The following is a 25,263-nucleotide window of genomic DNA, read 5'->3' as shown; positions in this document are numbered from 1 at the left end:
CAAGTCTCTGCTCAATAAATATATGTGTATCAGTAAATACTGTTAAAAAGATGAATAATGTTATTTTTCATTTGTAACACTAAATCCACACCTACTCATACAAGGCTAGGGCTCCATTGTACGTTTTGGGTGTGTGACGGTAAAATCATGTAACCACAACCACTGTACTACTTCAATGTTTCCATATGGGGAAAAAGTCACACAATTGGAAGAATTCTTATAAGGTTGGAATTCTTGTCATGGTTGCCACTCTAAAACAACTATTTTCCCCCACATTGAGGTGATATAACCAGCGATTTTACTGTGACCAATTCAATCACAAAACATTGTCACGGTCCAATCCTAAAAATACCAACTATTAGAGGATTCATTATTATTTTATGGGGTGGTTTGAAAAACTTAGATTATATACAATGAAATATGTATTATTAGAATAGACATTTGCATAAAGAATTAATAATAATCACTTCCATGTGTACATAAAGCAATGCATTACGCTTATGTGGCACACGGTTTGATTATTTGTATTCCATTTTGGCCCAAACAAACTTAAAGGCTATGTACACCTTTGAAATCGTTTCATATATATATATATATATATATATGTATATATATATATATATATACATATATATATATATACGTCTATATGTCTATCAGTGTGATTGGTGCAAGTTTCAAAATACTTTTTCATAAAAATTACTTTTACTTTTTGAGATACAGCTGCTTTGTTTTCTCTATACAGAGCAGCTGTGTCTTGCACTGAGACCTAAATCCGTCAGGTCAACAGTACTGACACCGTGAAATTACGGAGCTGTTATACGCCTGAATACGGTTCCTGATTTTCAGACGTGTTTTAACAACTCGCGTTTTTCGCGACGTATTTTACGGACGTTATTGGAGCTGTTTTTACGCACCGTCTTTTGACAGCAACGCGTAAAATTACACCTCGTGGGAACAGAACATCGTAGAACCCATTGAAAGCAATTGGCAGATGTTTGTAGGCGTAATGGAGCCGTTTTTTCAGGCGTAATTCGAGGCATAAAACGGCCGAATTACGTCTGAAAACACTGCATGTGAATATACCCATACAGGTTTCAGTGCTAGATACAGCTGCTCTGTATACAGGATACAAAGAAGTTGTATCTCAAAAAGTAAAAGTAATTTTTAATAAAAAAGTAATTAGGAAGTTGCACCAAACACACTGATTGAAATAATGTATTTATTTTTTTAAATAAAAATATCCAAGGTGTACATAGACTTTAAAATCTTATTTTCTATTATCAAACCTATTTTGCCCTTTTTAAAGAAAAATTTTATGAAATATTTCAATTTTTTTCTCCGCTTTCAGTTTGTGACATGTTCCTAAACCTACCGTAAAATAGTCAACCCCAAGTGGATCTTGGAGAAGCCTTTCAAATGAAACTGCCCAGCTGGCAACTGATCGTTCTGATCCAAATCTAGTAGACTGAACACTAGGCAAACTGTTGAGACTCTGGTCACTGCCTCGTCCATCTAGATCAGCGTTGTTTAACTCTATAAGATAATGGATTAGCAAACAACTTTTAATATTTATGATTATGTATTAGTTTAAATAACTTTCACCATTTCACTTACCTTTATGATACTTAGGATGACTGTGAAATAAAGCGTACTTCCAAAAACCAACAACACACCTAAGGGATGATGGAAACATGGTCCTACTAATGATCAAATGCCTCTCATAAGTATTGTTGGATGTGATGGAAACAAACATGAGTTCCCGTACAATGTACATGCCGTTGAAGAAGAAGCGAAGGGACATCCGACATGACTGTAATTTGACTGGAGCCCTGTTTACCTCTTCTTATCTCCAAAACACTGTCAGGACAATTTCCCAACACAACAATCGTTTCTGTGTTTAGTGGCAGAAATTGCTGTTAGATGCATACAAATTTGCCCTTAGGCCTCCTTCACACTCCTTTGTGAAGCATTTTTGCATAGCGGTTTTTTCTTGCAAGTGCTTTTGGTGGTGTTTTTTTTATATTGTTACATTTGAATCATCCATTTTTTCAGAAAAACGCCACCAACACTAAAAATGCTATTGTATGTAATGTGTTTCATATTTTTGCACTAAAGACTTTAAAGGGGTTATGCGGGAACCAACAATTATTAGCAGTGTACTGACTGCAGTATGTGAGTACACTGGCTGATATACATTCAGGTCCCCCGTCCCTTTGATTCTGAGATTTTCATTGCTTTTTATAGCGCTGCCAGGGACCGGAAGTCTAGCTGCACAGCCTTCTTTGATGTCAATACGATTCTTTGTCACGTGACCGACCCCGCTTTATTCTATGTACTCGCTGTACTACTACTACTACTGGTACATAGAGTAATACGGGGCCAGTCACATGACGAAGAGTCGTATCGTTATCAAAGAAGGCTGCGTAACTATACTCCCGGTCTTCCAGCAACGCTTTAAAAAGCTATGAAAATCTCAGAATCAGCGCAACGGGGGACCGGAATGTATGTTAGCGAGTGTACTCACATACTGCAGTCAGTACACTGCTAATCATTTTTGGTTCTAGCTTATAACCCCTTTAATGTAACACCTGACCGCACAAAAAAAATGGTAAAAAAAACAAACTGACAGACATGCCTTTTAGAAAAAGCATTCATCATTGTTCCACAAGTTTCTAATTTAATTAGAGTGTCAATTCCTCCCCATCTCAAGATCTATGTTTGCTGTCAGTGAAGGGACACATTCTTGATTGCATTCTGAGGCTTAAAACCCTGTTTGTTCCTAGTTATGCTCACATAACTGCATTTGTTATAATGTTTCAGAGTGGGTAAGAGATCTCAGACTAGAGTTCAGAGCAGCAGAAAAGAAATTGTGTTGCTGTGTTTAGTTTACAAAGGATTGACTAGAACAGTGATTCACAAATTTATTAATATCCAGAAATCTCGAAAAAAAAAATGTTTCCACTATCAGGGAAACCCTATTTCTACTATATACCTAAGGGCTTGTTTAGACGAACGTGTAATACATCCGTGCAACGAGCGTGATTTTCACGCGCCTCGCACGGACCTATGTTAGTCTATGGGGCAGTGCAGACAGTCCGTGATTTTTGGGCAGCGTGAGTCCGCTGCGAAAAACTCACGACATGTCCTATATTTGTGCGTTGTTCGCGCATCACGCACCCATTGAAAATCACGCATTCCACACGGAAGCACTTCAGTGGGACGAGCGTGATTCGCGCAGCAGCTGTCAAACTATGAATGAAAACAGAAAAGCACCACGTGCTTTTCTGTTTACAAACATACAAACGGAGTGTCATAATGATGGCGGCTGCGTGAAAATCACGCATACGGGGATGACACACGGAGCTGTTAAGTGCCTTTTGCGCATGCAAAACGCCGCGTTTTTTGCGTGCGCAAAACGCACACGCTCGTGTAAACCCGGCCTAACTCAAAGAAGCTTGGTGTAGGTGCAGGTAAAACATTCAATATTCTGGTCAAGGTTGGATAACTGTTTTGTCTGCGCCTTGTGCCAAATATCTATGAGCAGGCTGAAATAAGTTTGCTTCCCCTACTGTAAGGCCTTGTACACACAGTGCAGATTTGATGCAGAATTTGCAAATATTTTTTAAACAAAAACAAGGAACTGAACCTAAACAGAAGAAATAGATAAAGGAAAACCTTAAGGCCGGGTTCCCACGTAAACGCTGTTAAATTCCCGCAACAAAATTGTGTCTGGAAATTCCGCAGCATTTACAGTAGCAGCAAGTGAATACGATTTTGAAAATCTCATGCCCACGCTGTGGAAAAAAAATGCAGCGTAAAAGTTAATAAATTGACCTGCGGTGCGGAATTTGATTTTCTGTTGCGGGTTTTCCTCATTGGATTCAATGGGGGTGCAAAACCCACAACAGAAAGCCAAGTGTTTTGACTTTTGCAGCGTAATCGCAGCGATTACGCTGCAAAAATCACAACTCTGGATAGAAAATAATCATAATTACCCAGAATGCTCTCTTCCTTCCTGCAGTCCGGCCTCCTGACCTTCATACCATGTGATCGCTGCAGCCAATAACAGGCTGCAGTGTCACATGGCCTGCAAAGTCATCGTAGGAGGCCAGACTGTGCGCAGAAAAGAAGGAGGGGGTAAGTATCGATGTATTTTTTCAAGCGCTGCGGAAGATCCGTCCTAAGAACCGCACCATAATGTGGTGCGAATTTTCGTACGGAAGGAGCGGCGGGTTCCAGGTCGGATACGCTGCACAGTTTTTACACAGCGTATATCTGACCCGTGGGAACTCGACCTAAAGTGTCTCCTCTTCTGAATCCAATTCTGCTTTTGACTTAAAAAATGCATGCAAAATCGGCATCAAATCTGCACCATGTGACCAAGGCCTTAAAGTGACAATCCCTAAATAGGTTCCAAGCCAGGAACTCCATGGTTCTAGAGAGCCCATGATAGGAAACAATAGACTAGACCGATATACTCTAAGAAACTCTCAGCTGCATAAATAGGTTAGAATGGGTTTTCAGTCTCTGACTTCAGGCAAGAAAATGTCTATTCACAGACAGCAGGCAGAGATATAGGAGATGGTGATGCATAAATACCCAAAGCATTTTATACAGTTGCATAACTTTTTTTTGCCAAAAATGATTGGTTATTTACATAGTTATTAGTATCAGTGGAGAAAAGCTGCAGGGATGTGCCGCTTCAGCAGCTGTTTTTTTACTCTCGACCCTAAATTGTCCTGCCCACCTCCCACCCATGAAAAGAGAACAAATCTAGCAATAGGTACATACTAGGGAATTGTTCATATTGCTTTTCGAATATACAGTTTTTTTGAAAATAGTTTCCAATACCGTAAAAAAAAACATTTCAGCTATGCTGCAGGTATTTTCAGATATATGTGGCAAAATGCGATTGGGAAATAGTATACTGCAGTAGAATATTAGACTATATACAGCATAACATAGCCACAGACATGCACTTGCCGTTATGTTATATATGTACATATATATATATATATATATATATATATATATATATATATTATGTTATGTTTGGACGCCTTTGATTTTTGTGCAGATTTTCAGTGGGGACCAAAAATCAGGAACAAAAGCGGGACAATGAAAAGTGAATAGGGTTTTCCAAAACCCTATTTACACCTAGCAAAAAAAAAATCAGCACAGATTTCAGAGCATCCTAGGGATTTTCAAATCCGCGTCATTCCCTATATGTCGCAGATTTTTACTGCAGATTGTACACTTTGCAATGCAAAGGGTGACATTCACTGCAAATATGCCGATTTTTGTCACGGATTCACTGCAGACTTGCCACAGATTGACAACTTTATTGTTTTTATATAGAATAGGTTTAAACTGTTCATTTTACTAATGCTTTGATCAATGCATAATCCACATATTTTAAAAACGGATAATTTAGGGTGTATTCACACGGTGTGGTTTTGCCGTTTGTTGTTTTATTTTTACAACGCGGGTTAAAATCACACTGCAATAACGTGTGTTTTTACTGGGATTTAGCTTGGTTGTGCAGTTAGCGTGAAAAACTCTGCAAAACGCGATAGCGCGTTTTTTAGCCATTTGGCAAAAAACATAGCTAAACTGCACCATGTGAATACACTCTTAGGCCAGCTTCACACGAACGAGTGCAAACTCGGATGTGAAAAACTGCAGTTTTTCACGTCCGAGTTGCACCCGTGCGGGTCCCGTTTTCACTGATCCCCATAGACTTGAATCTAGCGAGGGATCTGTGAAAACGGAAGAAAATAGGACATGTTCTATTTTTCAACTGACCATTCACAAGGTCCATTGAACAACGGCCATGTGAACGGCTCCATTGAAATACATGCGTCCGTATGACAGCCGTTGTTTAAACGACCATCACATACATGTATACTACGTTCGTCCGAATTCGCCCTTATAGTAGGCCAAATAATGCACATATGCCTTTAGAATACAAGATCATGGTAGCTTGGAATCTGTGCCGCTTCTCTTGAGTTTTTCCTTATTGCATTATTTTAGGTGACTCACCTCCATCAGATACGGCCAACACCTGAAAAAGAATAATACAATTGTAATTGCTATTGTACTTATATTACATACATATATAATAATTACATTTGTTAATAGCCAGTTAACACTAAAGGACATGAGCAAATAATGGGTTAGATTGCAACGTTAGAGATAGATCACACGATAATCACTGCGAACATAAAAATAATAATTGGTCAATTTGACATTGTGATATGTAATCATGAATCGTTGAATTGATAGCAGATATGTAACATTGGTAAATAGCGACCCAAAGATAATTTTTTTTATGATTATGGAGACAATAACGCTGTGTGTAAATATCGCCATTTAATTGATTACAATAATTGTATTGCTGATCGCTAAAACTATATCAGCTGGTGTAAATGGACCTTAAGGCCGGGTTCCCATGTAGAGTAAACACTGCGGAATATCCGCAACGAAATTCTGTGCAGAAATTCCACAGCATTTACAGTAGCAGCAAAGTAGATGAGATTTAGAAAAAGCCCATGCTGCAGAAAAAAACTCAGCGTAAACGTTAATAAATTGACCTGCGGTGCGGAATTAAATTCTGCAGCATGTCAATTTATGCAGCGTGCTTTGCTCAGTACCACATTTAGGTTCATTCTTCTGCTGCTGATCAGGTCCTTCACATCAGCGCCAATACTGGGACTAGGCTGTTTCTAACAGCTTCTGGTCCGGATGACATCACTGGGGTCTGTTTAACCAATTATATCACAAACTTTCCTGGAGTCTTGGATGTATAAAATCCTCTCCCTCCTCCATCTCCTGCCAGAATCAGATCTGAGGAGAGAGATGCCATACCTCCCAACTTTCCAGTATGACAAAGAGGAACAACCAATGGGTCAAGGGCTTCCCCAACCACAGCGCTTAAGGTAGCGCTGTGCCCGGGGAATCCTCAGGCGAGCAAAGGGGCTCCCTCTGCTTCTCAGCTCTGAACTATTCTGAAGCAGGGAGCTGATAGTTCCCTGCTTCTGAATTGGGTTCAACTGTACCTACGTCCTGAGGACGCAGATACAGTTGACAGCGGGACATACCCCCGGCCGCCCGGAATCTGGGACTGTCCCGCCTGGACGGTTGGGAGGTATGGAGACGCTCTTACACAGTATAGACATACATGTGTTTTTGACCCTTTCTATCTGCCAATGTAAATGGCACTGTCCCTACAGTTTTACATGCTCTGTTTGATGCCACTGAATGATCCTGCACAATTCACATTTACATATGGGTAATATAGTTGTGTTAATATATGGGAAAGAGTTAATCTGGAGGGAGGTTTCTTTGTGAGGTCAGAAATTACATGTATTATTATCTATTATTTTGTTGCTTTTTTGGCAATCTGCTAATGAACAGTTTTATGTCTGTTTATAGATGAAAAGTCAGCTGATACACTGCATGGGCAATTGTATTGGGACACACCTATTAAGCATTGAATTCAGGTGTTTCATTCAGTGCCATTGCCACAGGTATATAAAATCCAGCACATAGCCATGCAGACGTCTCTACAAATCATTGTGAAAGAATGGGTTGTTCTAAAGAGCTCACTGAATTCCAGCATGGTACTCTAATAGGACGCCACTGTTGTAACAAGTCAGTTTGTGAAAATTTTTCCCCCCCTAGATATTCCACGATTAACTGTGAGTGGTATTATTGCAAAGTGGAAGCATTTAGGAACCACACCATCTCAGTCATGATGTAGCAGACCACATAAAGTTACAGAGCGGGGTCATCGAGTGCTGAGTACATAAAAGTCGCCAACGTTCTGCTGACTCAATAACTGCACACAGGGGCCTAACTAGGAAATACTAGGCCCCATAGCAAACTTTTAACAGGGCCCCCCTCCCCAGGGTGCCACACAACCCCCCCCCCTTGTAGATAGTGTCTCCCTGTAGATTCTGCCATACAGCGCCCCCTGTAGATAGTGCCATACAGCCCCCTCTAGATAGCACCGCACACAGCCCCCTGTAGCTAGTGCCATACAGCCCCCCTGTAGATAGCGGCATACAGCCCCCTATAGATAGCACCATACAGCCCCCCTGTATATATCATCATACAGCCCCCTGTAAATATCGCCATACAGCCCCCCGTAGATAGCGCCATACAGCCCCCCTGTAGATCGCGCCAAACAGCCCCCCCTGTAGACAGCCCCATACAGCCCCAATGTAGATAGCGCCATACACCCCCTGTAGATAGCACCATGCAACCCCCATGTAGATAGCGCCATAAAGCCCCCCTGCAGATAGCGCCATACAGCCCCCCTATAGATAGTGCCATACAGCCCCCCTGTAGATAGCGCCATACAGCCCCAACCCCCCTGTAGCCTATTGGTTGTCCCACAAAACACATGTATCCCCTATCCACAGGATAGGGGATACATGTGTGATCTCTGGGGGTCCGACCGCTGGGACCCCTAGCGATAAGGAAATTGTGGGACCGAATGTCCCCCAAAGTGCTCCATGAGAAACCATCCGGGGTCTTTGTCTGGCAGCCCCGTTCTCCTTATCGCTGGGGGTCCCAGCAGTCGGACACCCAGCTATCACACATGTATCCCCTATCCCCTATGTGTTTTGTGGGACAACCCCTTTAATGGCAGAGCGGGGAGATACCTCCCTCCTCTGCTATAGTGTTCAGTGGCGTAGAAACCGCTGTAACAGCCAAAACATCTGCTAGTGGAGCCTCCGGCCATGGGGGGGGGGACCGTGACGGCAGGCGGCACAGGCCCCCTCATGCCACGGGCCCCGTTACACCACTCCCCCTGTAGATAGCGCCACACAGCCCCCTGTAGATAGTGCCATACAGCCCCCCTGTAGATAGTGCCATACAGCCCCCTGTAGATAGTGCCATACAGCCCCCCTGTAGATAGTGCCATACATACCCCCTGTAGATAGTGCCATACAGCCCCCCTGTAGATAGTGCCATACAGCCCCCCTGTAGATAGTGCCATACAGCCCCCTGTAGATAGTGCCATACAGCCCCCCTGTAGATAGCGCCATACAGCTCCCCCTGTAGATAGCGCCATACAGCCCCCCGTAGATAGTGCCATACAGCCCCCCTGTAGATAGTGGCATACATACCCCCTGTAGATAGTGCCATGCAGCCCCCCTGTAGATAGTGCCATACAGCCCCCCTGTAGATAGTGCCATACAGCCCCCCTGTAGATAGCGCCATACAGCTCCCCCTGTAGATAGCGCCATACAGCCCCCCTGTATGTAGCGCCATACAGCCCCCCCTGTAGATAGTGCCCTACAGCCTCCACCCTGTAGTCAGTGCCATACAGCCCCCCTGTAGTTAGTGCCATACAGCCCCCTGTAGTTAATGCCATACAGCCCCCCTGTAGTTAGCGCCATACAGCCCCCCTGTAGTTAGCGCCATACAGCCCCCTTGTAGTTAGCGCCATACAGCCCCCCTGTAGATACGCAATACAGCCCCTCTGTAGGTAGCGCCATATAGCCCCCCTGTAGATAGCACCATACAGCTCCCCCTGTAGATTGGGCCATACAGCCCCCTATAGATAACCCCATACAGCCCCCCCCCCCCCCGCCGTAGATAGCACCATATAACCCCCCCTTTAGATAATGCCATACAGCCCCCCTGTAGATAACGCCATACAGCCCCCCCTGTACATAGCGCCATACAGCCCCAACCCCCCCTGTAGCCTATGGGTTGTCCCACAAAACACATGTATCCCCTATCCACAGCATAGGGGATACATGTGTGATTTCTGGGGGTCAGACCACTGGGACCCCTGGCGATAAGGAGAATGTGGGACCGAATAGCCCCCGAAGTGCTCCATGAGAAACCTTGGACATCCGGGGTCTTTGTCTGGCAGCCCCATTCTCCTTATCTCTGGGGGTCCCAGCGGTCAGACACCCAGCTATCACACATGTATCCCCTATCCCCTATGTGTTTTGTGGAACAACCCCTTTAATGGCAGAGCGGGGAGATACCTCCCTGCTCTGCCATAGTGTTCAGTGGCGTAGCTACCGCTGTAACAGCCAAAACGTCTGCTAGTGGAGCCTCCGGCCATGGGGGGGGGACCGTGACGGCAGGCGTCACAGGCCCCCTCATACGACGGGCCCCGTAGCAGCTGCTACTGCTGCTACAGCGGTAGTTACGCCACTGCCCCTGTAGATAGCGCCACACAGCCCCCCTGTAGATAGCGCCATACAGCTCCCCCTGTAGATAGCGCCATACAGCTCCCCCTGTAGATAGCGCCATACAGCCCCCTGTAGATAGCGCTATACAGCCCCCCTGTAGATAGCGCCATACAGCCCCCCTGTAGATAGCGCCATACAGCCCCCCTGTAGATAGCGCCATACAGCCCCCCTGTAGATAGCACCATACAGCCCCCTGTAGATAGCGCCATACAGCCCCCCCTGTAGATAGCGCCATACAGCCCCCCCTGTAGATAGCGCCATACAGCCCCGCTGTAGATAGCGGCATACAGCTCCCCCTGTACATAGCGCCATACAGCCCCCCCTGTAGATAGCGCCATACAGCTCCCCCTGTAGATCGCGCCATACAACCCCCTGTAGTTAGCGCCATACAGCCCCCCCTGTAGATAGTGCTATACAGCCTCCTCCCTGTAGATAGCGCCATACAGCCCCCTGTAGATAGCGCTATACAGCCCCCCTGTAGATAGCGCCATACAGCCCCCCTGTAGATAGCGCCATACAGCCCCCCTGTAGATAGCACCATACAGCCCCCTCTAGATAGCGCCATACAGCCCCCCCTGTAGATAGCGCCATACAGCCCCCCTGTAAATAGCGCCATACAGCTCCCCCTGTAGATAGCGCCATACAGCCCCCCCAGTAGATCGCGCCATACAGCCCCCCTGTAGTTAGCGCCATACAGCCCCCCTGTAGATAGTGCTATACAGCCTCCTCCCTGTAGATAGCGCCATACAGCCCCCTGTAGATAGCGCTATACAGCCCCCCTGTAGATAGCGCCATACAGCCCCCCTGTAGATAGCGCCATACAGCCCCCCTGTAGATAGCACCATACAGCCCCCTGTAGATAGCGCCATACAGCCCCCCCTGTAGATAGCGCCATACAGCCCCCCTGTAGATAGCGCCATACAGCCCCGCTGTAGATAGCGCCATACAGCTCCCCCTGTAGATAGCGCCTTACAGCTCCCCCTGTAGATAGCGCCATACAGCTCCCCCTGTAGATAGCGACATAGAGCCCCCCCTGTAGATCACGCCATACAGCTCCCCCTGTAGTTGGCGCCATACAGACCCCCTGTAGATAGTGCCATACAGCCTCCTCCCTGTAGATAGCGCCATACAGCCCCCCTGTAGTTTCAAGGGAAAACAGCTCCTGATTTTCAGACGTTTTTTAATCAAAGTCGCGTTTGTCGCGGCGTGTATAATGGCCGTTTTTGGAGCTGTTTTTCTATAGAATCTATGAAAAACGGCTCCAAAAACGTTGCAAGAAGTGACATGCACTTATTTTTTGAATAACGGCCGCGAAAAAAACGCCCCGTCGGAACAGAACGTCATTTTTCCCATTGAAATCAATGAGCAGATGTTTGGAGGGATTCTGCTTACGATTTTTCAGCCGTTTTCAGGATGTTTACGCCCCGAAAAACGGCTGAAAACACTCCGTGTGAACATTCCCTAATCGTACCCTAATCGTTGTCGGCAGCACACGCTGCCGACATGATAATAACGTATTGGGACGAGCGATCGGAGTAACGAGCGCTGATCAATGATCTCTTTGACTATTATCAATACCTATTGTCAAAGGGCAGTTATAAAGCCTCGTCACATCCGTGTTGGGGTCCCGTTCTGACGTTCCGTCTGAGCTTTCTGTCAGAACGAGACCCTGAAAAGACACAAACTGACACAAATGGAAACCAGAGGTTTCCGTTTCCATCACCATTGATTTAAATGGTGACGGATCCGGTGCCCATGGTTTCCGTTTGTCTCTGTTGTGCACCGGACCCGTCGTTTTGCCGGAAGCAATAGCGTAGTACCTCTGGATTGTTACTGGAAGGGCACATATTATCTTTTGTCTGATCTGAATTTATGGATTTATAGAATTGGACCTAGAATGATTCTTTTAAAATGAATATATTAAAAGTTACGTTTTAATGAGTTTGCATTTTCAGTGAATGTTTTGTTTTGTTGCGAACTGAATATATCTGGTTCAGATCACATATATGATACTAAAATGAAATAGTTGTTGCGGTATAGCAACATCATGCATTAGACAGTGTACATATATTAGACAATTCATTTTTGGGACAAATACTTAATGAAACAACATAGTGATTTTTTTTATTTTTTTATTTTCATTTTAACCTGTATAAGACCTACATCTTTTCCAATTTGGAACAATAAGAAAACTGTGCGTCCCCTTTGTGTAGCCTTAGGATAGACCATCAATCTTTGACAAGTATGGGTCCAACCTCTGGGATGAACAGCACAATTAAAGAGCACACACTTGACTGGGACTGAGCTGCAGTACCATGCACAGCTGCCTTATGGACAATCTTACATACCTGTGTAAACAATAAAGTGGGTACTCCTACATCGTGCTGATCGGTGGGGTCTTGCTAAGGTTGAACCTCTATCGGTCAAACATTGATGATCTATCGTACCATTGCACCATCACTGTGCTGTAATAGTACAGTGGTTCTAACCTCACGCTAACCTCGACATACATGGCACAGGGTAGAAAGTGGTTAAAAGCACTGACAGCAGGTGAGTTTGATAGGTAAAATCGAGTAGAGAGGATCCCTTTTATAATCAATTTCAAGGAAAGTTCAGTTAGATGCATTGGGAATCTCACACAAGCGTCAAACACCCAAACCCATCAGGGTTCTCGTGAACCAAGTGTTCTGTAATCATCTAGAAATGTGAGGCTCTAACACAAAACATATAGTCATACTTGTTTATATAATCATTTACAATCATTTGATCTGCAAGGAATGTTGTAAATAGAAACTTTGTTGTTTTTTTTAAATCAAACCCCACAAGACTCGCTCAAGTCACAATGTCGTTTCGCTCTATATTCTTCTACTCTTATTCTTCATAGAAAAATATTTATTGAATTCATGTTTCCGTTAATCTCCCAGTGATTCTAACTACATTTTGCTCATCAGTAAGTTTACATTGGCAAATAATGTAGTCTTATAGAAAAAGGAAAACGGACGTTCCCGTCAAAGAAATCTATTAAGTTCAAAATGCATCCATCATGGGTTTGTCAGAAACTGAAGTCCTGATGCAGATATGAACAATACCTAATGCATTCCAGTGCAATGCTAACCAGCACGTTCCTCTTCACCCTCAAGTCTGCAGTGAGGAGAATTCTTTATGGAATGGCGGCCAAGTATGCACAATGCTGCCTTATATAACTCTATGAGAGATACGGAAACAGTCGTGCACTCTCACTCAGCTGTTTAATATTTCCCATTGAGTTTCATACTCCATGCTCTATACAAACACCTACCCACAGAAGACATGCTGGTGAGGAGGAATAGGGGGCTTCGGACCCATGTACCAGTGATCGGTGGGTGTCCAAGCAATCTATAATTTATAATCTGTTCTGTGTGTAGGTGATAAATGTTGTTTGTGGGAATACTCCTCAAATATAATACCTTGAGTCTTACGCATTTCATGCTACAAGGATCTTTTACATCTTTGTAAGATCTTGTTTTGCTAATGTTATCCAACAAAACTCAACGCAAAGTGTGGTGGTTTCTTAATCTAAAGCGCTGCCTCCTATAAGATCAGTTAGTCGCTATGTAGTTAGATAGAGCAATAAAAATGACAAGACATTTGTGTGCTGATGTATTGCAGCCTTTGGTGCGCACAGCTGTACTGCAGTCTATTTATATTGGGCTGTAATATTTACTGGAAAATAAACGGACCAGACTGAATGGCATAAACACTGCGCTGAGAGAGTAACAAGAATATTTATTAAAAATAACTAACGTTCTATACAAACTGCAACTCTTAACTTTAACCCACTTCTCTTAAAATGAATTATTCAGCTTGGTGCAAGCATGAATTCATTACCATGTACTGAGCTTCTTGTGAGGAAACAATAACCGAGGTGAAGTCAGCAGACATCTCTTCATCTGGTGGTGTCCGTATCTGGCTAGGCCCGTCATTATAAACCGTAAGAGTGAAGCACTTACCAATCTGCCCTTAGGAACCTCCAGAAATTTCATTTTCCCCGGCATCCCCTCATACACTCTTTGCAATGTTTGTCATTTCTGAAAAGACGGTGGGGCTGGATAAAAAATGGCACCACCCAGCCTTATCAACACCAAGCATCCTCAAAAGCCATACTACCTCTTTCCACCAAAGCCACAGGAAGCGTTGCTGCAGAAACTAAACCACAACAGGAAGCTGAGTTCTCAGATGAAGAAAAGCTTTTCTCACTAGGATGTATACAGATGTCTTCAATTAACCAGGAGGTCCACACACCATGTCACTACTCACCTTCTCTCCTTCTAAGGTGACCACAATTCACGGAAATCAGTAACTTCCCAAAGGCTCAATATTGTAGTAATTACACGTATATTCCTAAACATACTGTAGTACTGCTGGTAATTCATAGTCCTAACTCACTCTTACATAATAGAAGGGTACATTTACATTGTTTGTAACCCCCACCTACCATGTGCCATTTATAACACTGGTGTCTTATGTGGCAGAGGGTCCTGTGGGCTCGATCAGGCACCAGGACCTGGATGCAACTGTCAATTCTGCCCCCCCCTATATTATTATAATGAGATCATATAATGGTATAACAACATATTCTTCCCTATTAAGCACAAATGAACAGAATTAATATTATTTTTGGAATATTTGCTGGAAAAGAGAACAGAGGACAACCAGAATCAAGTAGGATGCATACAATCATATAAATGTGCCCTATTGATATGATAGCTTGAGTAAAAATAAAGTTGTTGTATGGGCCTAAATATACAGTGAAGGAAATAAGTATTTGATCCCTTGCTGATTTTGTAAGTTTGCCCACTGTCAAAGACATGAACAGTCTAGAATTTTTAGGCTAGGTTAATTTTACCAGTGAGAGATAGATTATGTTTTAAAAAAAAAACAGAAAATCACATTGTTAAAATTATATATATTTATTTGCATTGTGCACAGATAAATAAGTATTTGATCCCTTTGGCAAACAAGACTTAATACTTGGTGGCAAAACCCTTGATGGCAAGCACAGCAGTCAGACGTTTTTTGTAGTTGATGATGAGGTTTGCACACATGTTAGATGGAATTTTAGCCCACTCCTCTTTGCAGATCATCTGTAAATCATTAAGATTTCGAGGCTGTCGCTTGGCAACTCGGATCTTCAGCTCCCTCCATAAGTTTTCGATGGGATTAAGGTCTGGAGACTGGCTAGGCCACTCCATGACCTTAATGTGCTTCTTTTTGAGCAACTCCTTTGTTGCCTTGGCTGTATGTTTCGGGTCATTGTCGTGCTGGAAGACCCAGCCACGAGCCATTTTTAATGTCCTGGTGGAGGGAAGGAGGTTGTCAATCAGGATTTCACGGTACATGGCTCCATCCATTCTCCCATTGATGCGGTGAAGTAGTCCTGTGCCCTTAGCAGAGAAACACCCCCAAAACATAATGTTTCCACCTCCATGCTTGACAGTGGGGACGGTGTTCTTTTGGGTCATAGGCAGCATTTCTCTTCCTCCAAACACGGCGAGTTGAGTTAATGCCAAAGAGCTCAATTTTAGTCTCATCTGACCACAGCACCTTCTCCTAATCACTCTCAGAATTATCCAGATGTTCATTTGCAAACTTCAGACGAGCCTGTACATGTGCCTTCTTGAGCAGGGGGACCTTGCGGGCACTGCAGAATTTTAATCCATTACGGCGTAATGTGTTACCAATGGTTTTCTTGGTGACTGTGGTCCCAGCTGCCTTGAGATCATTAACAAGTTCCCCCCGTGTAGTTTTCTGCTGAGCTCTCACCTTCCTCAGGATCAAGGATACCCCACGAGGTGAGATTTTGCATGGAGCCCCAGATCGATGTCCATTGACAGTCATTTTGTATGTCTTCCATTTTCTTACTATTGCACCAACAGTTGTCTCCTTCTCACCCAGCGTCATACTTATGGTTTTGTAGCCCATTCCAGCCTTGTGCAGGTCTATGATCTTGTCCCTGACATCCTTAGAAAGCTCTTTGGTCTTGCCCATGTTGTAGAGGTTAGAGTCAGACTGATTAATTGAGTCTGTGGACAGGAGTCTTTTATACAGGTGACCATTTAAGACAGTTGTCTTTAATGCAGGCACCAAGTTGATTTGGAGCGTGTAACTGGTCTGGAGGAGGCTGAACTCTTAATGGTTGGTAGGGGATCAAATACTTATTTCTCTGTGCACAATGCAAATAAATATATATCATTTTGACTATGTGAATTTCTGTTTTTTTTTAAATATAATCTATCTCTCACTGGTAAAATTAACCTAGCCTAAAAATTCTAGACTGTTCATGTCTTTGACAGTGTGCAAACTTACAAAATCAGCAAGGGATCAAATACTTATTTCCTTCACTGTAGATGGGGTATGTCATCGATGCTGGTTGAACTACTGTGTATGTGTTCAGTGGCGATGGTCGGACAATTTATCATTATAAGGGCTTATTCAGACGAACGTATAAAATGTCCGTGCTACACGCGTGATTTTCACATGCGTCGGACGGACCTATGTTAGTCAATGGGGCTGTTCAGACTGTCCGTGATTTTCACGCAGCGTATATCCGCTGCGTAAAACTCACGACATGTCCTATAGTTGCCCGTTTTTCGCCCATCACGCACCCATTGAAGTCAATGGGTGCGTGAAAACCGCGCAAGGCACACAGACGCACTTCCGTGTGCCGCGCGTGATGCGCGCTACAGTAAAAACTATGAATGAAAACAGAAAACCAGAGTGTCATAATGATGGCGGCTGCGCAAAAATCACGCAGCCACGCATCATATGTTGCTGACACACGGAGCTTTTATGGTCCTTTAGCGCGCGCAAAAGGCAGCGTTTTTTGGGCGCGCAAAACGCACACGCTTGTCTGACTCTGGCCTAACAGAAATAATTCATTCTTAACTGCATGGATGTTTGCTCTGTTAATGTTCAATTAACCCCACAATGACCAGGCCTGAAATGGCCTTAATGACCAGCTAAATTTCTTTTGTTTTTGCCTGTCAGCATTTCAGCAGCCATAACTATTTTATTTTGACGTGAGGCTCTGCTTTATGCTGCAGAAATTATTTTTTTTCAACGCAGTTTGGGGGTACTTATAAATGACTGTGTAATTTATATGATTTGAGTGAATAAAAAGTATTAATAAAAAGTGAAATAATAAGTGTTTTTCGCATTTTTTTTTTTGCTTATTCTTTTATACTGTTCACGTTTTACACTAAATAACCTGGTTAATGAATTCCTCAAGTTATTAGGTGTAAAAACCTATTACGTGTAGGTTTTTTATTTTTATGTATGGTATTCACAACAAAATGAATTTTATTCCAAATAATCACTTTTAATATTTATTTTTGCTAACTTTTTTTTATTAAATAGTGTTTCTATTAAAAAAAAACTTTAACCCTAGGAAGGGATTACTATTTTACAACTTTTTTTATACTTCTAATGTATGCTAATACATTATCTTCTGTGTCACTATGAGGGTATGTTCACACAGCCTATTTTCGGCCGTTTTTCAGGGCGTAAACGCCCGAAAAACGGCCGAAAAATCGGAAGCAAAACACCTCCAAACATCTGGCCATTCATTTTAATGGGAAAAATGGTGTTCTGTTCCGACGGGCCATGAAAAAGAAACGGCCGCAAAAAAGAAGTGCAGGTCACTTCTTGGGAAGTTTTTCGAGCCGTTTTTCATAGACTCTACAGAAAACAGCTCCAAAAACAGCAGTAAACAAAGCCTCGAAAATCGCGAGTGGCTTAAAAAACATCTGAAAATCAGGAGCTGTTTTCCCTTGAAAACAGCTCCGTATTTTCAGACGTTTTGGAGTTTGCGTGTGAACATAACCTGACACAGACTGCTGTTAGGACAATACATATTGTGCCCTAATAGCGGGTTTATAAAACAGACAGCCGTGGGGTCCGAGGGCCGACTGTAGAGGGTTCCCCCAGTCTTCGATCGCTTCACCGGGAAACCAGGTGATACGCTCGAAGGGGGAGTCCCTTTTGATCAAAGGGACTCCAATCCGGGCCATACTCAGGAGGCTTCTCTAAGACCAGTAGTTGTTAGAACCAGCTTGTTCCTAGAGAATGAGCAATCACTGGAGCGCTCATTAACCTCTTCTACAGTGACACCAAAAGACAGCGCTGTAGGTGGGGACTTGCACCGCCAGCTGTCAAAGACAAAGCGGTCATCAAAGAGTAGAAGAGGTTTTTGGGTTTAATGTAAATTCATCTAAATCATTATATATGAATTGTTCTGCAAGTTTTTAACCCCTAACCGCAAGAAGCATTAGATCCTGGCTATTCTACCCCTCAGATGTATTATGATGTTCTACAGCAGCTGATGTGTGTATTGTGATGTTCTTCAGCAGCTGGGGTATGTATTATAATGTTCTACATTAGTTGAGGTGTGTATTATGATATTCTGCAGCAGCTGAGGAGTGTATTATGAGGACTGCGACATCTAGGGAATTTAAAAGAAGCCCCTCGGCATCCCTGCCAGTAGCATGGTTTAATAGATTACCTGCATTACCGATGCTCTGGTTGGGCATTCCGCTCCTACAGGGAGCCCCTGATGTCACTATGGACAGTTATGTCAGGGGCTCCTCTTGGAGCGGAATCCCCGGCCACAGTGTGGCTGATGCTCTGGCTGGGGATTCCGATCCTAGAGGGAGTCCCAATGGCGCTTTCTACAGAAGAGAGAACGCTATATAGAGGTGGGGTGGCGCCATCTTCAAGGGGTGTGTGGTGCTATCTACATGGGCACTGTGTGTGGCACTATCTACATGGGCACTGTGGCACTTTCTATATGGGCACTGGCAATGTATGGGGCATCTGTGAAGGCATTATACTGTATGGGAGCATATCTGTGGTCATAATACTGTATGGAGGGAATTATACTGTATGGGACAGCTATGGGGCATTATACTGTATGGGGCAGCTATGGGGCATTACACTGTGTGAAGACAGCTTTGGGGGCATTATGCTGCATGGTGCAGCTATGGGGCATTATACTGTATGGGGGCAGCTGTGTGGGTATTATACTGTATGGTGGCATTTGTGTGGTCATTATACAGTATGGGGGCAGCTATGGGGGAATTATACTGTATAGGGCAGCTATGGGGCATTATACTGTATGGGGACATCTGTGTGGACATTATACTGTATGGGGGCATTTGTGTGGTCATTATACAGTATGGGGCAGCTATGGGGGCATTATACTGTATAGGGCAGCTATGGGGCATTATACTGTATGGGGACATCTGTGTGGACATTATACTGTATGGGGGCATTTGTGTTGGCTTTATACTGTATGCGTGCATCTATGGGCGCATTATACTGTATTGTGGCAGCTATGGGGGCCTTATACTGTATGGTGGCATCTAGGGGGCATTATACTGTGTGGGGGCAGCTATTTGGCATTATACTGTGTGGGAGTCACTATGAGGGCACGAGACTATGTGGGCTGAACCATGGGCAGGAATTGGGCGGGATTAGAGGCGTGGCTCATCGGTTGTCCTTTTTGCTACTTGATAGCTGGGAGGTATGTAGGGGTAAGGCCCCCAAACCTTAAAGTATGTCCACACGTGGCATACAGTGCCGCACCTGCCATGAGGCCAGGTGAGCCGACGGCCTCAGGCGGCACCACCTACCCAAACGGGGGGGCGGCATTTTTAGCCCGGGACGGACTGGACCGGGGGGAGGGGCCATGCAGACGCACATAGCAGACGTGCCGAACGCCTGTAACAGTCCTCCTCCTCTCTGACGCTGTACACAGCACATGCAGCCAGAGAGGAGCAAGTCAGCAGGAGGAGTGACGAGCGACGAGAAGCACGAGGTAAGTTCCTGCCTTGCTGGGACCGGGACCCGTGACGTGAGTATACTGCCCCCCCCCTTGCAGTATACTCCTGGCTTTGTAGCTTTCCTGTGCTTAATTAGCGTGGGAAAGCTACAAGCAGGGCTGTGACTGGTGAGTCTCACAGTCACTCCCAGTGCACACTGCATGCGGCAGCCAGTCTGACTGTGAGTCCTCTGACCAGTCACCACCCACACGCAGCAGAGAGACAGGATAGACCGATAGTGCCTGTCGTTGAATAAACCATCAACTACTACAGTTTCACAGGCCTTGACTTTGATGGCTTCTATAGTGTAGTGGTTAGCATGTCTGCCTTACATATGGAAGGTTGCTGGTTCAAATCCCAGCTGGGGTTTTTTTTTTTTTTTTTATATTATTAATATCTTGTATTGGGCTTTGTTCACACTAGCATTAATATACGTTTACCTCTCTTCCGTCAGAGGAAGAGAGGATCGATACGTTAAACGGAAAGCAACGGCTCCATTAGAATTACCATTGCTTTCAATGGTAATTATTTTGTATCAGTTGCTTTCCGTTTGTCTCCGTTCGCTAGGTTTCCGTTCTTTTGAACGGAAATAAAAGTTCTGCAGACTGCACTTTTGTTTCCTTTAAAAAAAACGGAAACTTAGTGAACGGAGACAAACGGAAAGCAACTGATACAAAAGAATTACCATTGAAAGCAATGGTAATTCTAATGGAACCGTTGCTTTCCGTTTAACGTATCGATCCTCTCTTCCTCTGACGGAAGAGAGGTAAACGTATATTAATGCTAGTGTGAAAGAAGCCTTAGGGCCTGTTCACATCAGCTTTGGCTTTCCGTTCTGGGGTTCCGTCGGAGGTAACCCCGCAACGGAAAGTCAAACTGAAACCACAGCTTCCGTTTCCGTCACCATTAGCGCAGTCGACTGCGCTATTAATTCCGTCACAAAAACGGAAACCTGCCGGAATGGTGACGAACGGAAACCATTAGCAATGTTTCCGTCACCATTGATTTCAATGGTGACTGAAACGGAAGCTGTGGTTTCAGTTTGACTTTCCGTTGCGGGGTTCACCCGACGGAAACCTCCCACGGAACCCCGGAACGGAAAGCCAACGCTGATGTGAACAGGCCCTAATCCTTCCCCATAAACCTGCCCCCGCTAATTAAAATAAATATATTATATAATGTATATAGCGCAGTATCCTGTATCTGTCAGGTCAGCGGGACTGACTGATTCAGGGTCAGCGAGTCCTGCAGGATCGAGCTGTTCCCGATCACATCTAAGTTCATAACTTAGATGTGATCACTAATAGGCGACCTAATGCATTCAGGTCTCAGCGCTATATACAGCTGCTCTGTATACAGGATACAAAGCAGCTGTATCTCAAAAAGTACAAATCATTTTCAATAAAAAGTAATTAAAACTTGCACCAATCGCATTAATAGATATCTTTATATATCACAGTGACATGTCCGAAGTTTTCATCGGTGGGGGACCGAGCACTGAGGCCCCCACCGATCGCTAAAACGAAGCAGCAGAAGTGCTCGGGTGAGCGCTGTGCCGCTTCATTTATGATCGACTTTCAGCTGAGTGAGCGGTGTAAAATACTCCTGGACTTTCTATTGAGCCCGTACACTGCTCCAAGGAAAGCCAAACAGAATTGAAGCGGCACACCGCTCACCCGAGCACTTCTGCTGCTTCGTTTTAGCGACTAGTAGGGGGTCTCAGTGTTCAGACCCCACTGATCAAAACTTCTGACATGTCAAAAGTTTTTTAAAAAGTTGTTACACTTTAAAGAGAACCTTTCACCTGCCCACAGATTTGCATTTGAGTGCAGCATGTAATGGTCAGGGCTGCACAAACTCTGGGGCACTTTATATATTTTTTCCTACCCTCTTTCCTTACTTAGATATCTGTGCTGTAATATTTGGCGCCCGATATATAAATAACCCCATGAACTGCCAATGGGGCGGTAATTGGCAAGCTGGCGTGTAACATCGCTGTGACACTGCCCAATCTGCTACGGACAATGTCAACTGCAAGAGCTGGAGAGAGGAGATCATGTGCGCACGCACACGCTCTCACTCTTCAGCTCTCGGCAGGCAAGTACAAGACTGTGATCTCAGGTGAGAGATCAGTCTTGTCGTCCTTGTCTGCCGAGAGCTAAAGAGTGAGAGCGTGCGTGCGCGCACAGCTCCGATGCCATGGAACAGAAGAAGAAGAATTCACACTCTTCTTCTCCTCTTGTGTTCCTTAGTGGTGGCGGAGCTGCGTGCACGCGCTCTCTCTCCAGCTCTTGCTGTAACGCTGACCGTAGCTGATTGGACAGTGTCATGGCGATGTTACACGCCCCCTTGCCAATTACCTCCCCATTGACAGTTCATGGAGTTATTTAAATATCGGGCGCCAAATATTACAGCACTGATATCGAAATAACAAAGGAGGCTAGGAAATTTTTTTAAAGTGCCCCAGAGTTTGTGCAGCCCTCCCCATTACATGCTGCACTCAGCTGTACATGTATGGGGAGGTGAAAGGTTCTCTTTAAAAGAAAGGTGTTAGAATTATTATTTTTTATTTGATATGTTTTATTTTATGGGCCTGATTTTTCTAATTATTTTAATATGTTTCCGAAGGTAGCTATTTATTCATATGTTTGTACGTCTGCGGGGGCAGCCAACTTTATTTTTATTTTTCATACTGCTAATTTTTGTTTTGCAGGTTCCGCTGGACCATTTGGACTACTTCGTAGATTCGTTGGACTACTTCGCTGATTTAAGCTTTATTTCTTTTTTTTTAATAAAATGGTTAAAGTGGATTGTGTGGAAGAGTTGTCATTTCAATAAAATAAATTTCTTTATGTCTCTGTTTTTGAATACTTCATTACCGCCTTAGTAATGGCTGCTGTCTGATTGAGAGCGTCCATTACTAAGAAGGGGCTTAGTGTTAGCCAGTAATAAGGCTATCACTAACCCCTATTATTACCCCGGTACCCACCGCCACCAGGAGTACTGGGAAGAGCTGGGTACGATCCAGCACCCGACCGTCTGAAGAGAAGGGCGGGTACTGGCGTAGCTGAAGGCTGGTACTATCAGGCTCGGAATGGCCAAAAACCATGGCCCTTCCCACCCTGGTAATGCTAGGCTGCTGCTGCTTTATTGTATCTGGCTGGTTATGAAAAATGGAGGGGATCTCACGTAATTTTTTTTCTATTATTTTTTTTTTCTAAAAGATGTGGGGTTCCCGCTATTTTTCACAACCAGCCAGATACAATAAAGCAGCTGCAGCCTAGCATCACCAGCGTGGGAAGGGCCACGTTTTTTATCCCTTCCCAGCCTGGTAAAACCAGCCTGTAACCGCCCTGCTGCCTTACCGTCGCTTCAGATGGTCGGGTACTGGATCGTACTCCCCTCGCGGCAGTGAGAATCGGGGTAATAATAGGGGTTAGTGATAGCCTTTTTACTGGCTAACATGAAGCCCCTTCTTAGTAATGGACGCTCTCAATCAGACAACAGCCATTACCAAGGCCATAATAAAGTATTAAAAAAAACTGACATAAGAAAAACTTTTATTGAAATCTAAACTCCCCCATGCAACCCTCTTTCACCATTTTATTTTTTTTTAAAAAGTAGATCATCGGAGTAGTCCAATGAATCTACGACGTAGTCCAAACGCTCCAGCGGAACCTACCAAAAAAAAGCAGTATCAAAATTTTAAAAACTTAAATTTGCCACAATAGTCACTCGATATAACTATACTGTAATCACTTATATGGTCTGCAGATATCTTGTGTATAACTGGCATCTACCTCTATAAGGTCACTGTATGGTGGTAATATTGGTCTATATATAGTGTGATTTATTCACTAACAGTATGGTGGTTTTTTTCTGACACTATGTTGTAGTAATATGTGATCATGGTTTGGTAGTTTTATTCAGTAACCGTATGGAGGTATTATTCAGTAACAGTATGGAAGTATTATTCAGTAATAGTATAAAGGTATTATTCAGTAACAGTATGGAGGTATTATTCAGTAACAGTATGGGGGCATTATTCAGTAGCAGTATGGGGGTATTATTCAGTAACAGTATGGGGGTATTATTCAAGAACAGTATGGGGGTATTATTCAGTAACAGTATGGGGATATTATTCAGTAACAGTATGGAGGTATCATTCAGTAACAGTATGGGGGTATTATTCAGTAACAGTATGGGGGTATTATTCAGTAACAGTATGGAGGTATTATTCAGTAACAGTATGGGGGTATTATTCAGTAACAGTATGGGGGTATTATTCAGTAACAATATGGGGGTATTATTCAGTAACAGTATAGAGATATTATTCAGTAACTGTATGGAGGTATTATTCAGTAACAGTATGGGGGCATTATTCAGTAACTGTATGGAGGTATTATTCAGTAACAGTATGGGGGCATTATTCAGTAACAATATGGAGGTATTATTCAGTAACAGTATGGGGGTATTATTCAGTAACAGTATGGGGTATTATTCAGTAACAGTATGGGGGTATTATTCAGTAACTGTATGGGGGTATTATTCAGTAACAGTATGGGGGTATTATTCAGTAACAGTATGGGGTATTATTCAGTAACAGTATGGGGGTATTATTCAATAACTGTATTGGGTATTATTCAGTAACAGTATGGGGGTATTATTCAGTAACTGTATGGGGTATTATTCAGTAACAGTATGTGGGTATTATTCAGTAACAGTATGGGGTATTATTCAGTAACAGTATGGGGTATTATTCAGTAACAGTATGGGGGTATTATTCAATAACTGTATTGGGTATTATTCAGTAACAGTATGGGGGTATTATTCAGTAACAGTATGGGGTATTATTCAGTAACAATATGGAGGTATTATTCAGTAACAGTATGGGGGTATTATTCAGTAACAGTATGGGGGTATTATTGGTAATGTTGGTCTTACAATCTATGTACATTACTGTGGTGGGGGCTGTGGGGAAGTGTGAGTGTGGCAGTAGATGATCAGGCTAAGAGACAGTCTGCAGAGTGGCATGTGATGTACTTTGACATGTAGGTGATACTTACGTGTAGGATGTGGGCCCATAACTTGTGTACAGCCCAGGGCCAAAGATCATATTAATCCACCACTGGCATCAAGCCAGCACAGGCAGACCACTACAATACAGCAGGTAGAGCAAAGAA

General features: G+C 43.7%; 1 protein-coding gene across 1 annotated transcript in view; it reads right to left on the bottom strand.

Moving 5' to 3' along the window:
* The window catches only part of RGS14 (regulator of G protein signaling 14), a 119,352-nt gene that overhangs the window by 73,090 nt on the left and 20,999 nt on the right, over positions 1–25,263 (bottom strand). Inside the window, exons 3-4 of the mRNA XM_075859375.1 lie at positions 6,046–6,067; positions 1,376–1,536 (exon numbers count right to left, since the gene is read on the bottom strand). Coding sequence (XP_075715490.1) covers positions 1,376–1,536; positions 6,046–6,067 — 183 coding nt within the window. The remainder of the gene's footprint in view (positions 1–1,375; positions 1,537–6,045; positions 6,068–25,263) is intronic.

This window comes from Rhinoderma darwinii, chromosome 3 (genome assembly GCF_050947455.1).
Source record: "Rhinoderma darwinii isolate aRhiDar2 chromosome 3, aRhiDar2.hap1, whole genome shotgun sequence".
Taxonomy (NCBI): domain Eukaryota; kingdom Metazoa; phylum Chordata; class Amphibia; order Anura; family Rhinodermatidae; genus Rhinoderma; species Rhinoderma darwinii.
Note: the sequence above shows the minus strand (reverse complement) of the source record. Positions and strands in the feature narration are given on the sequence as shown.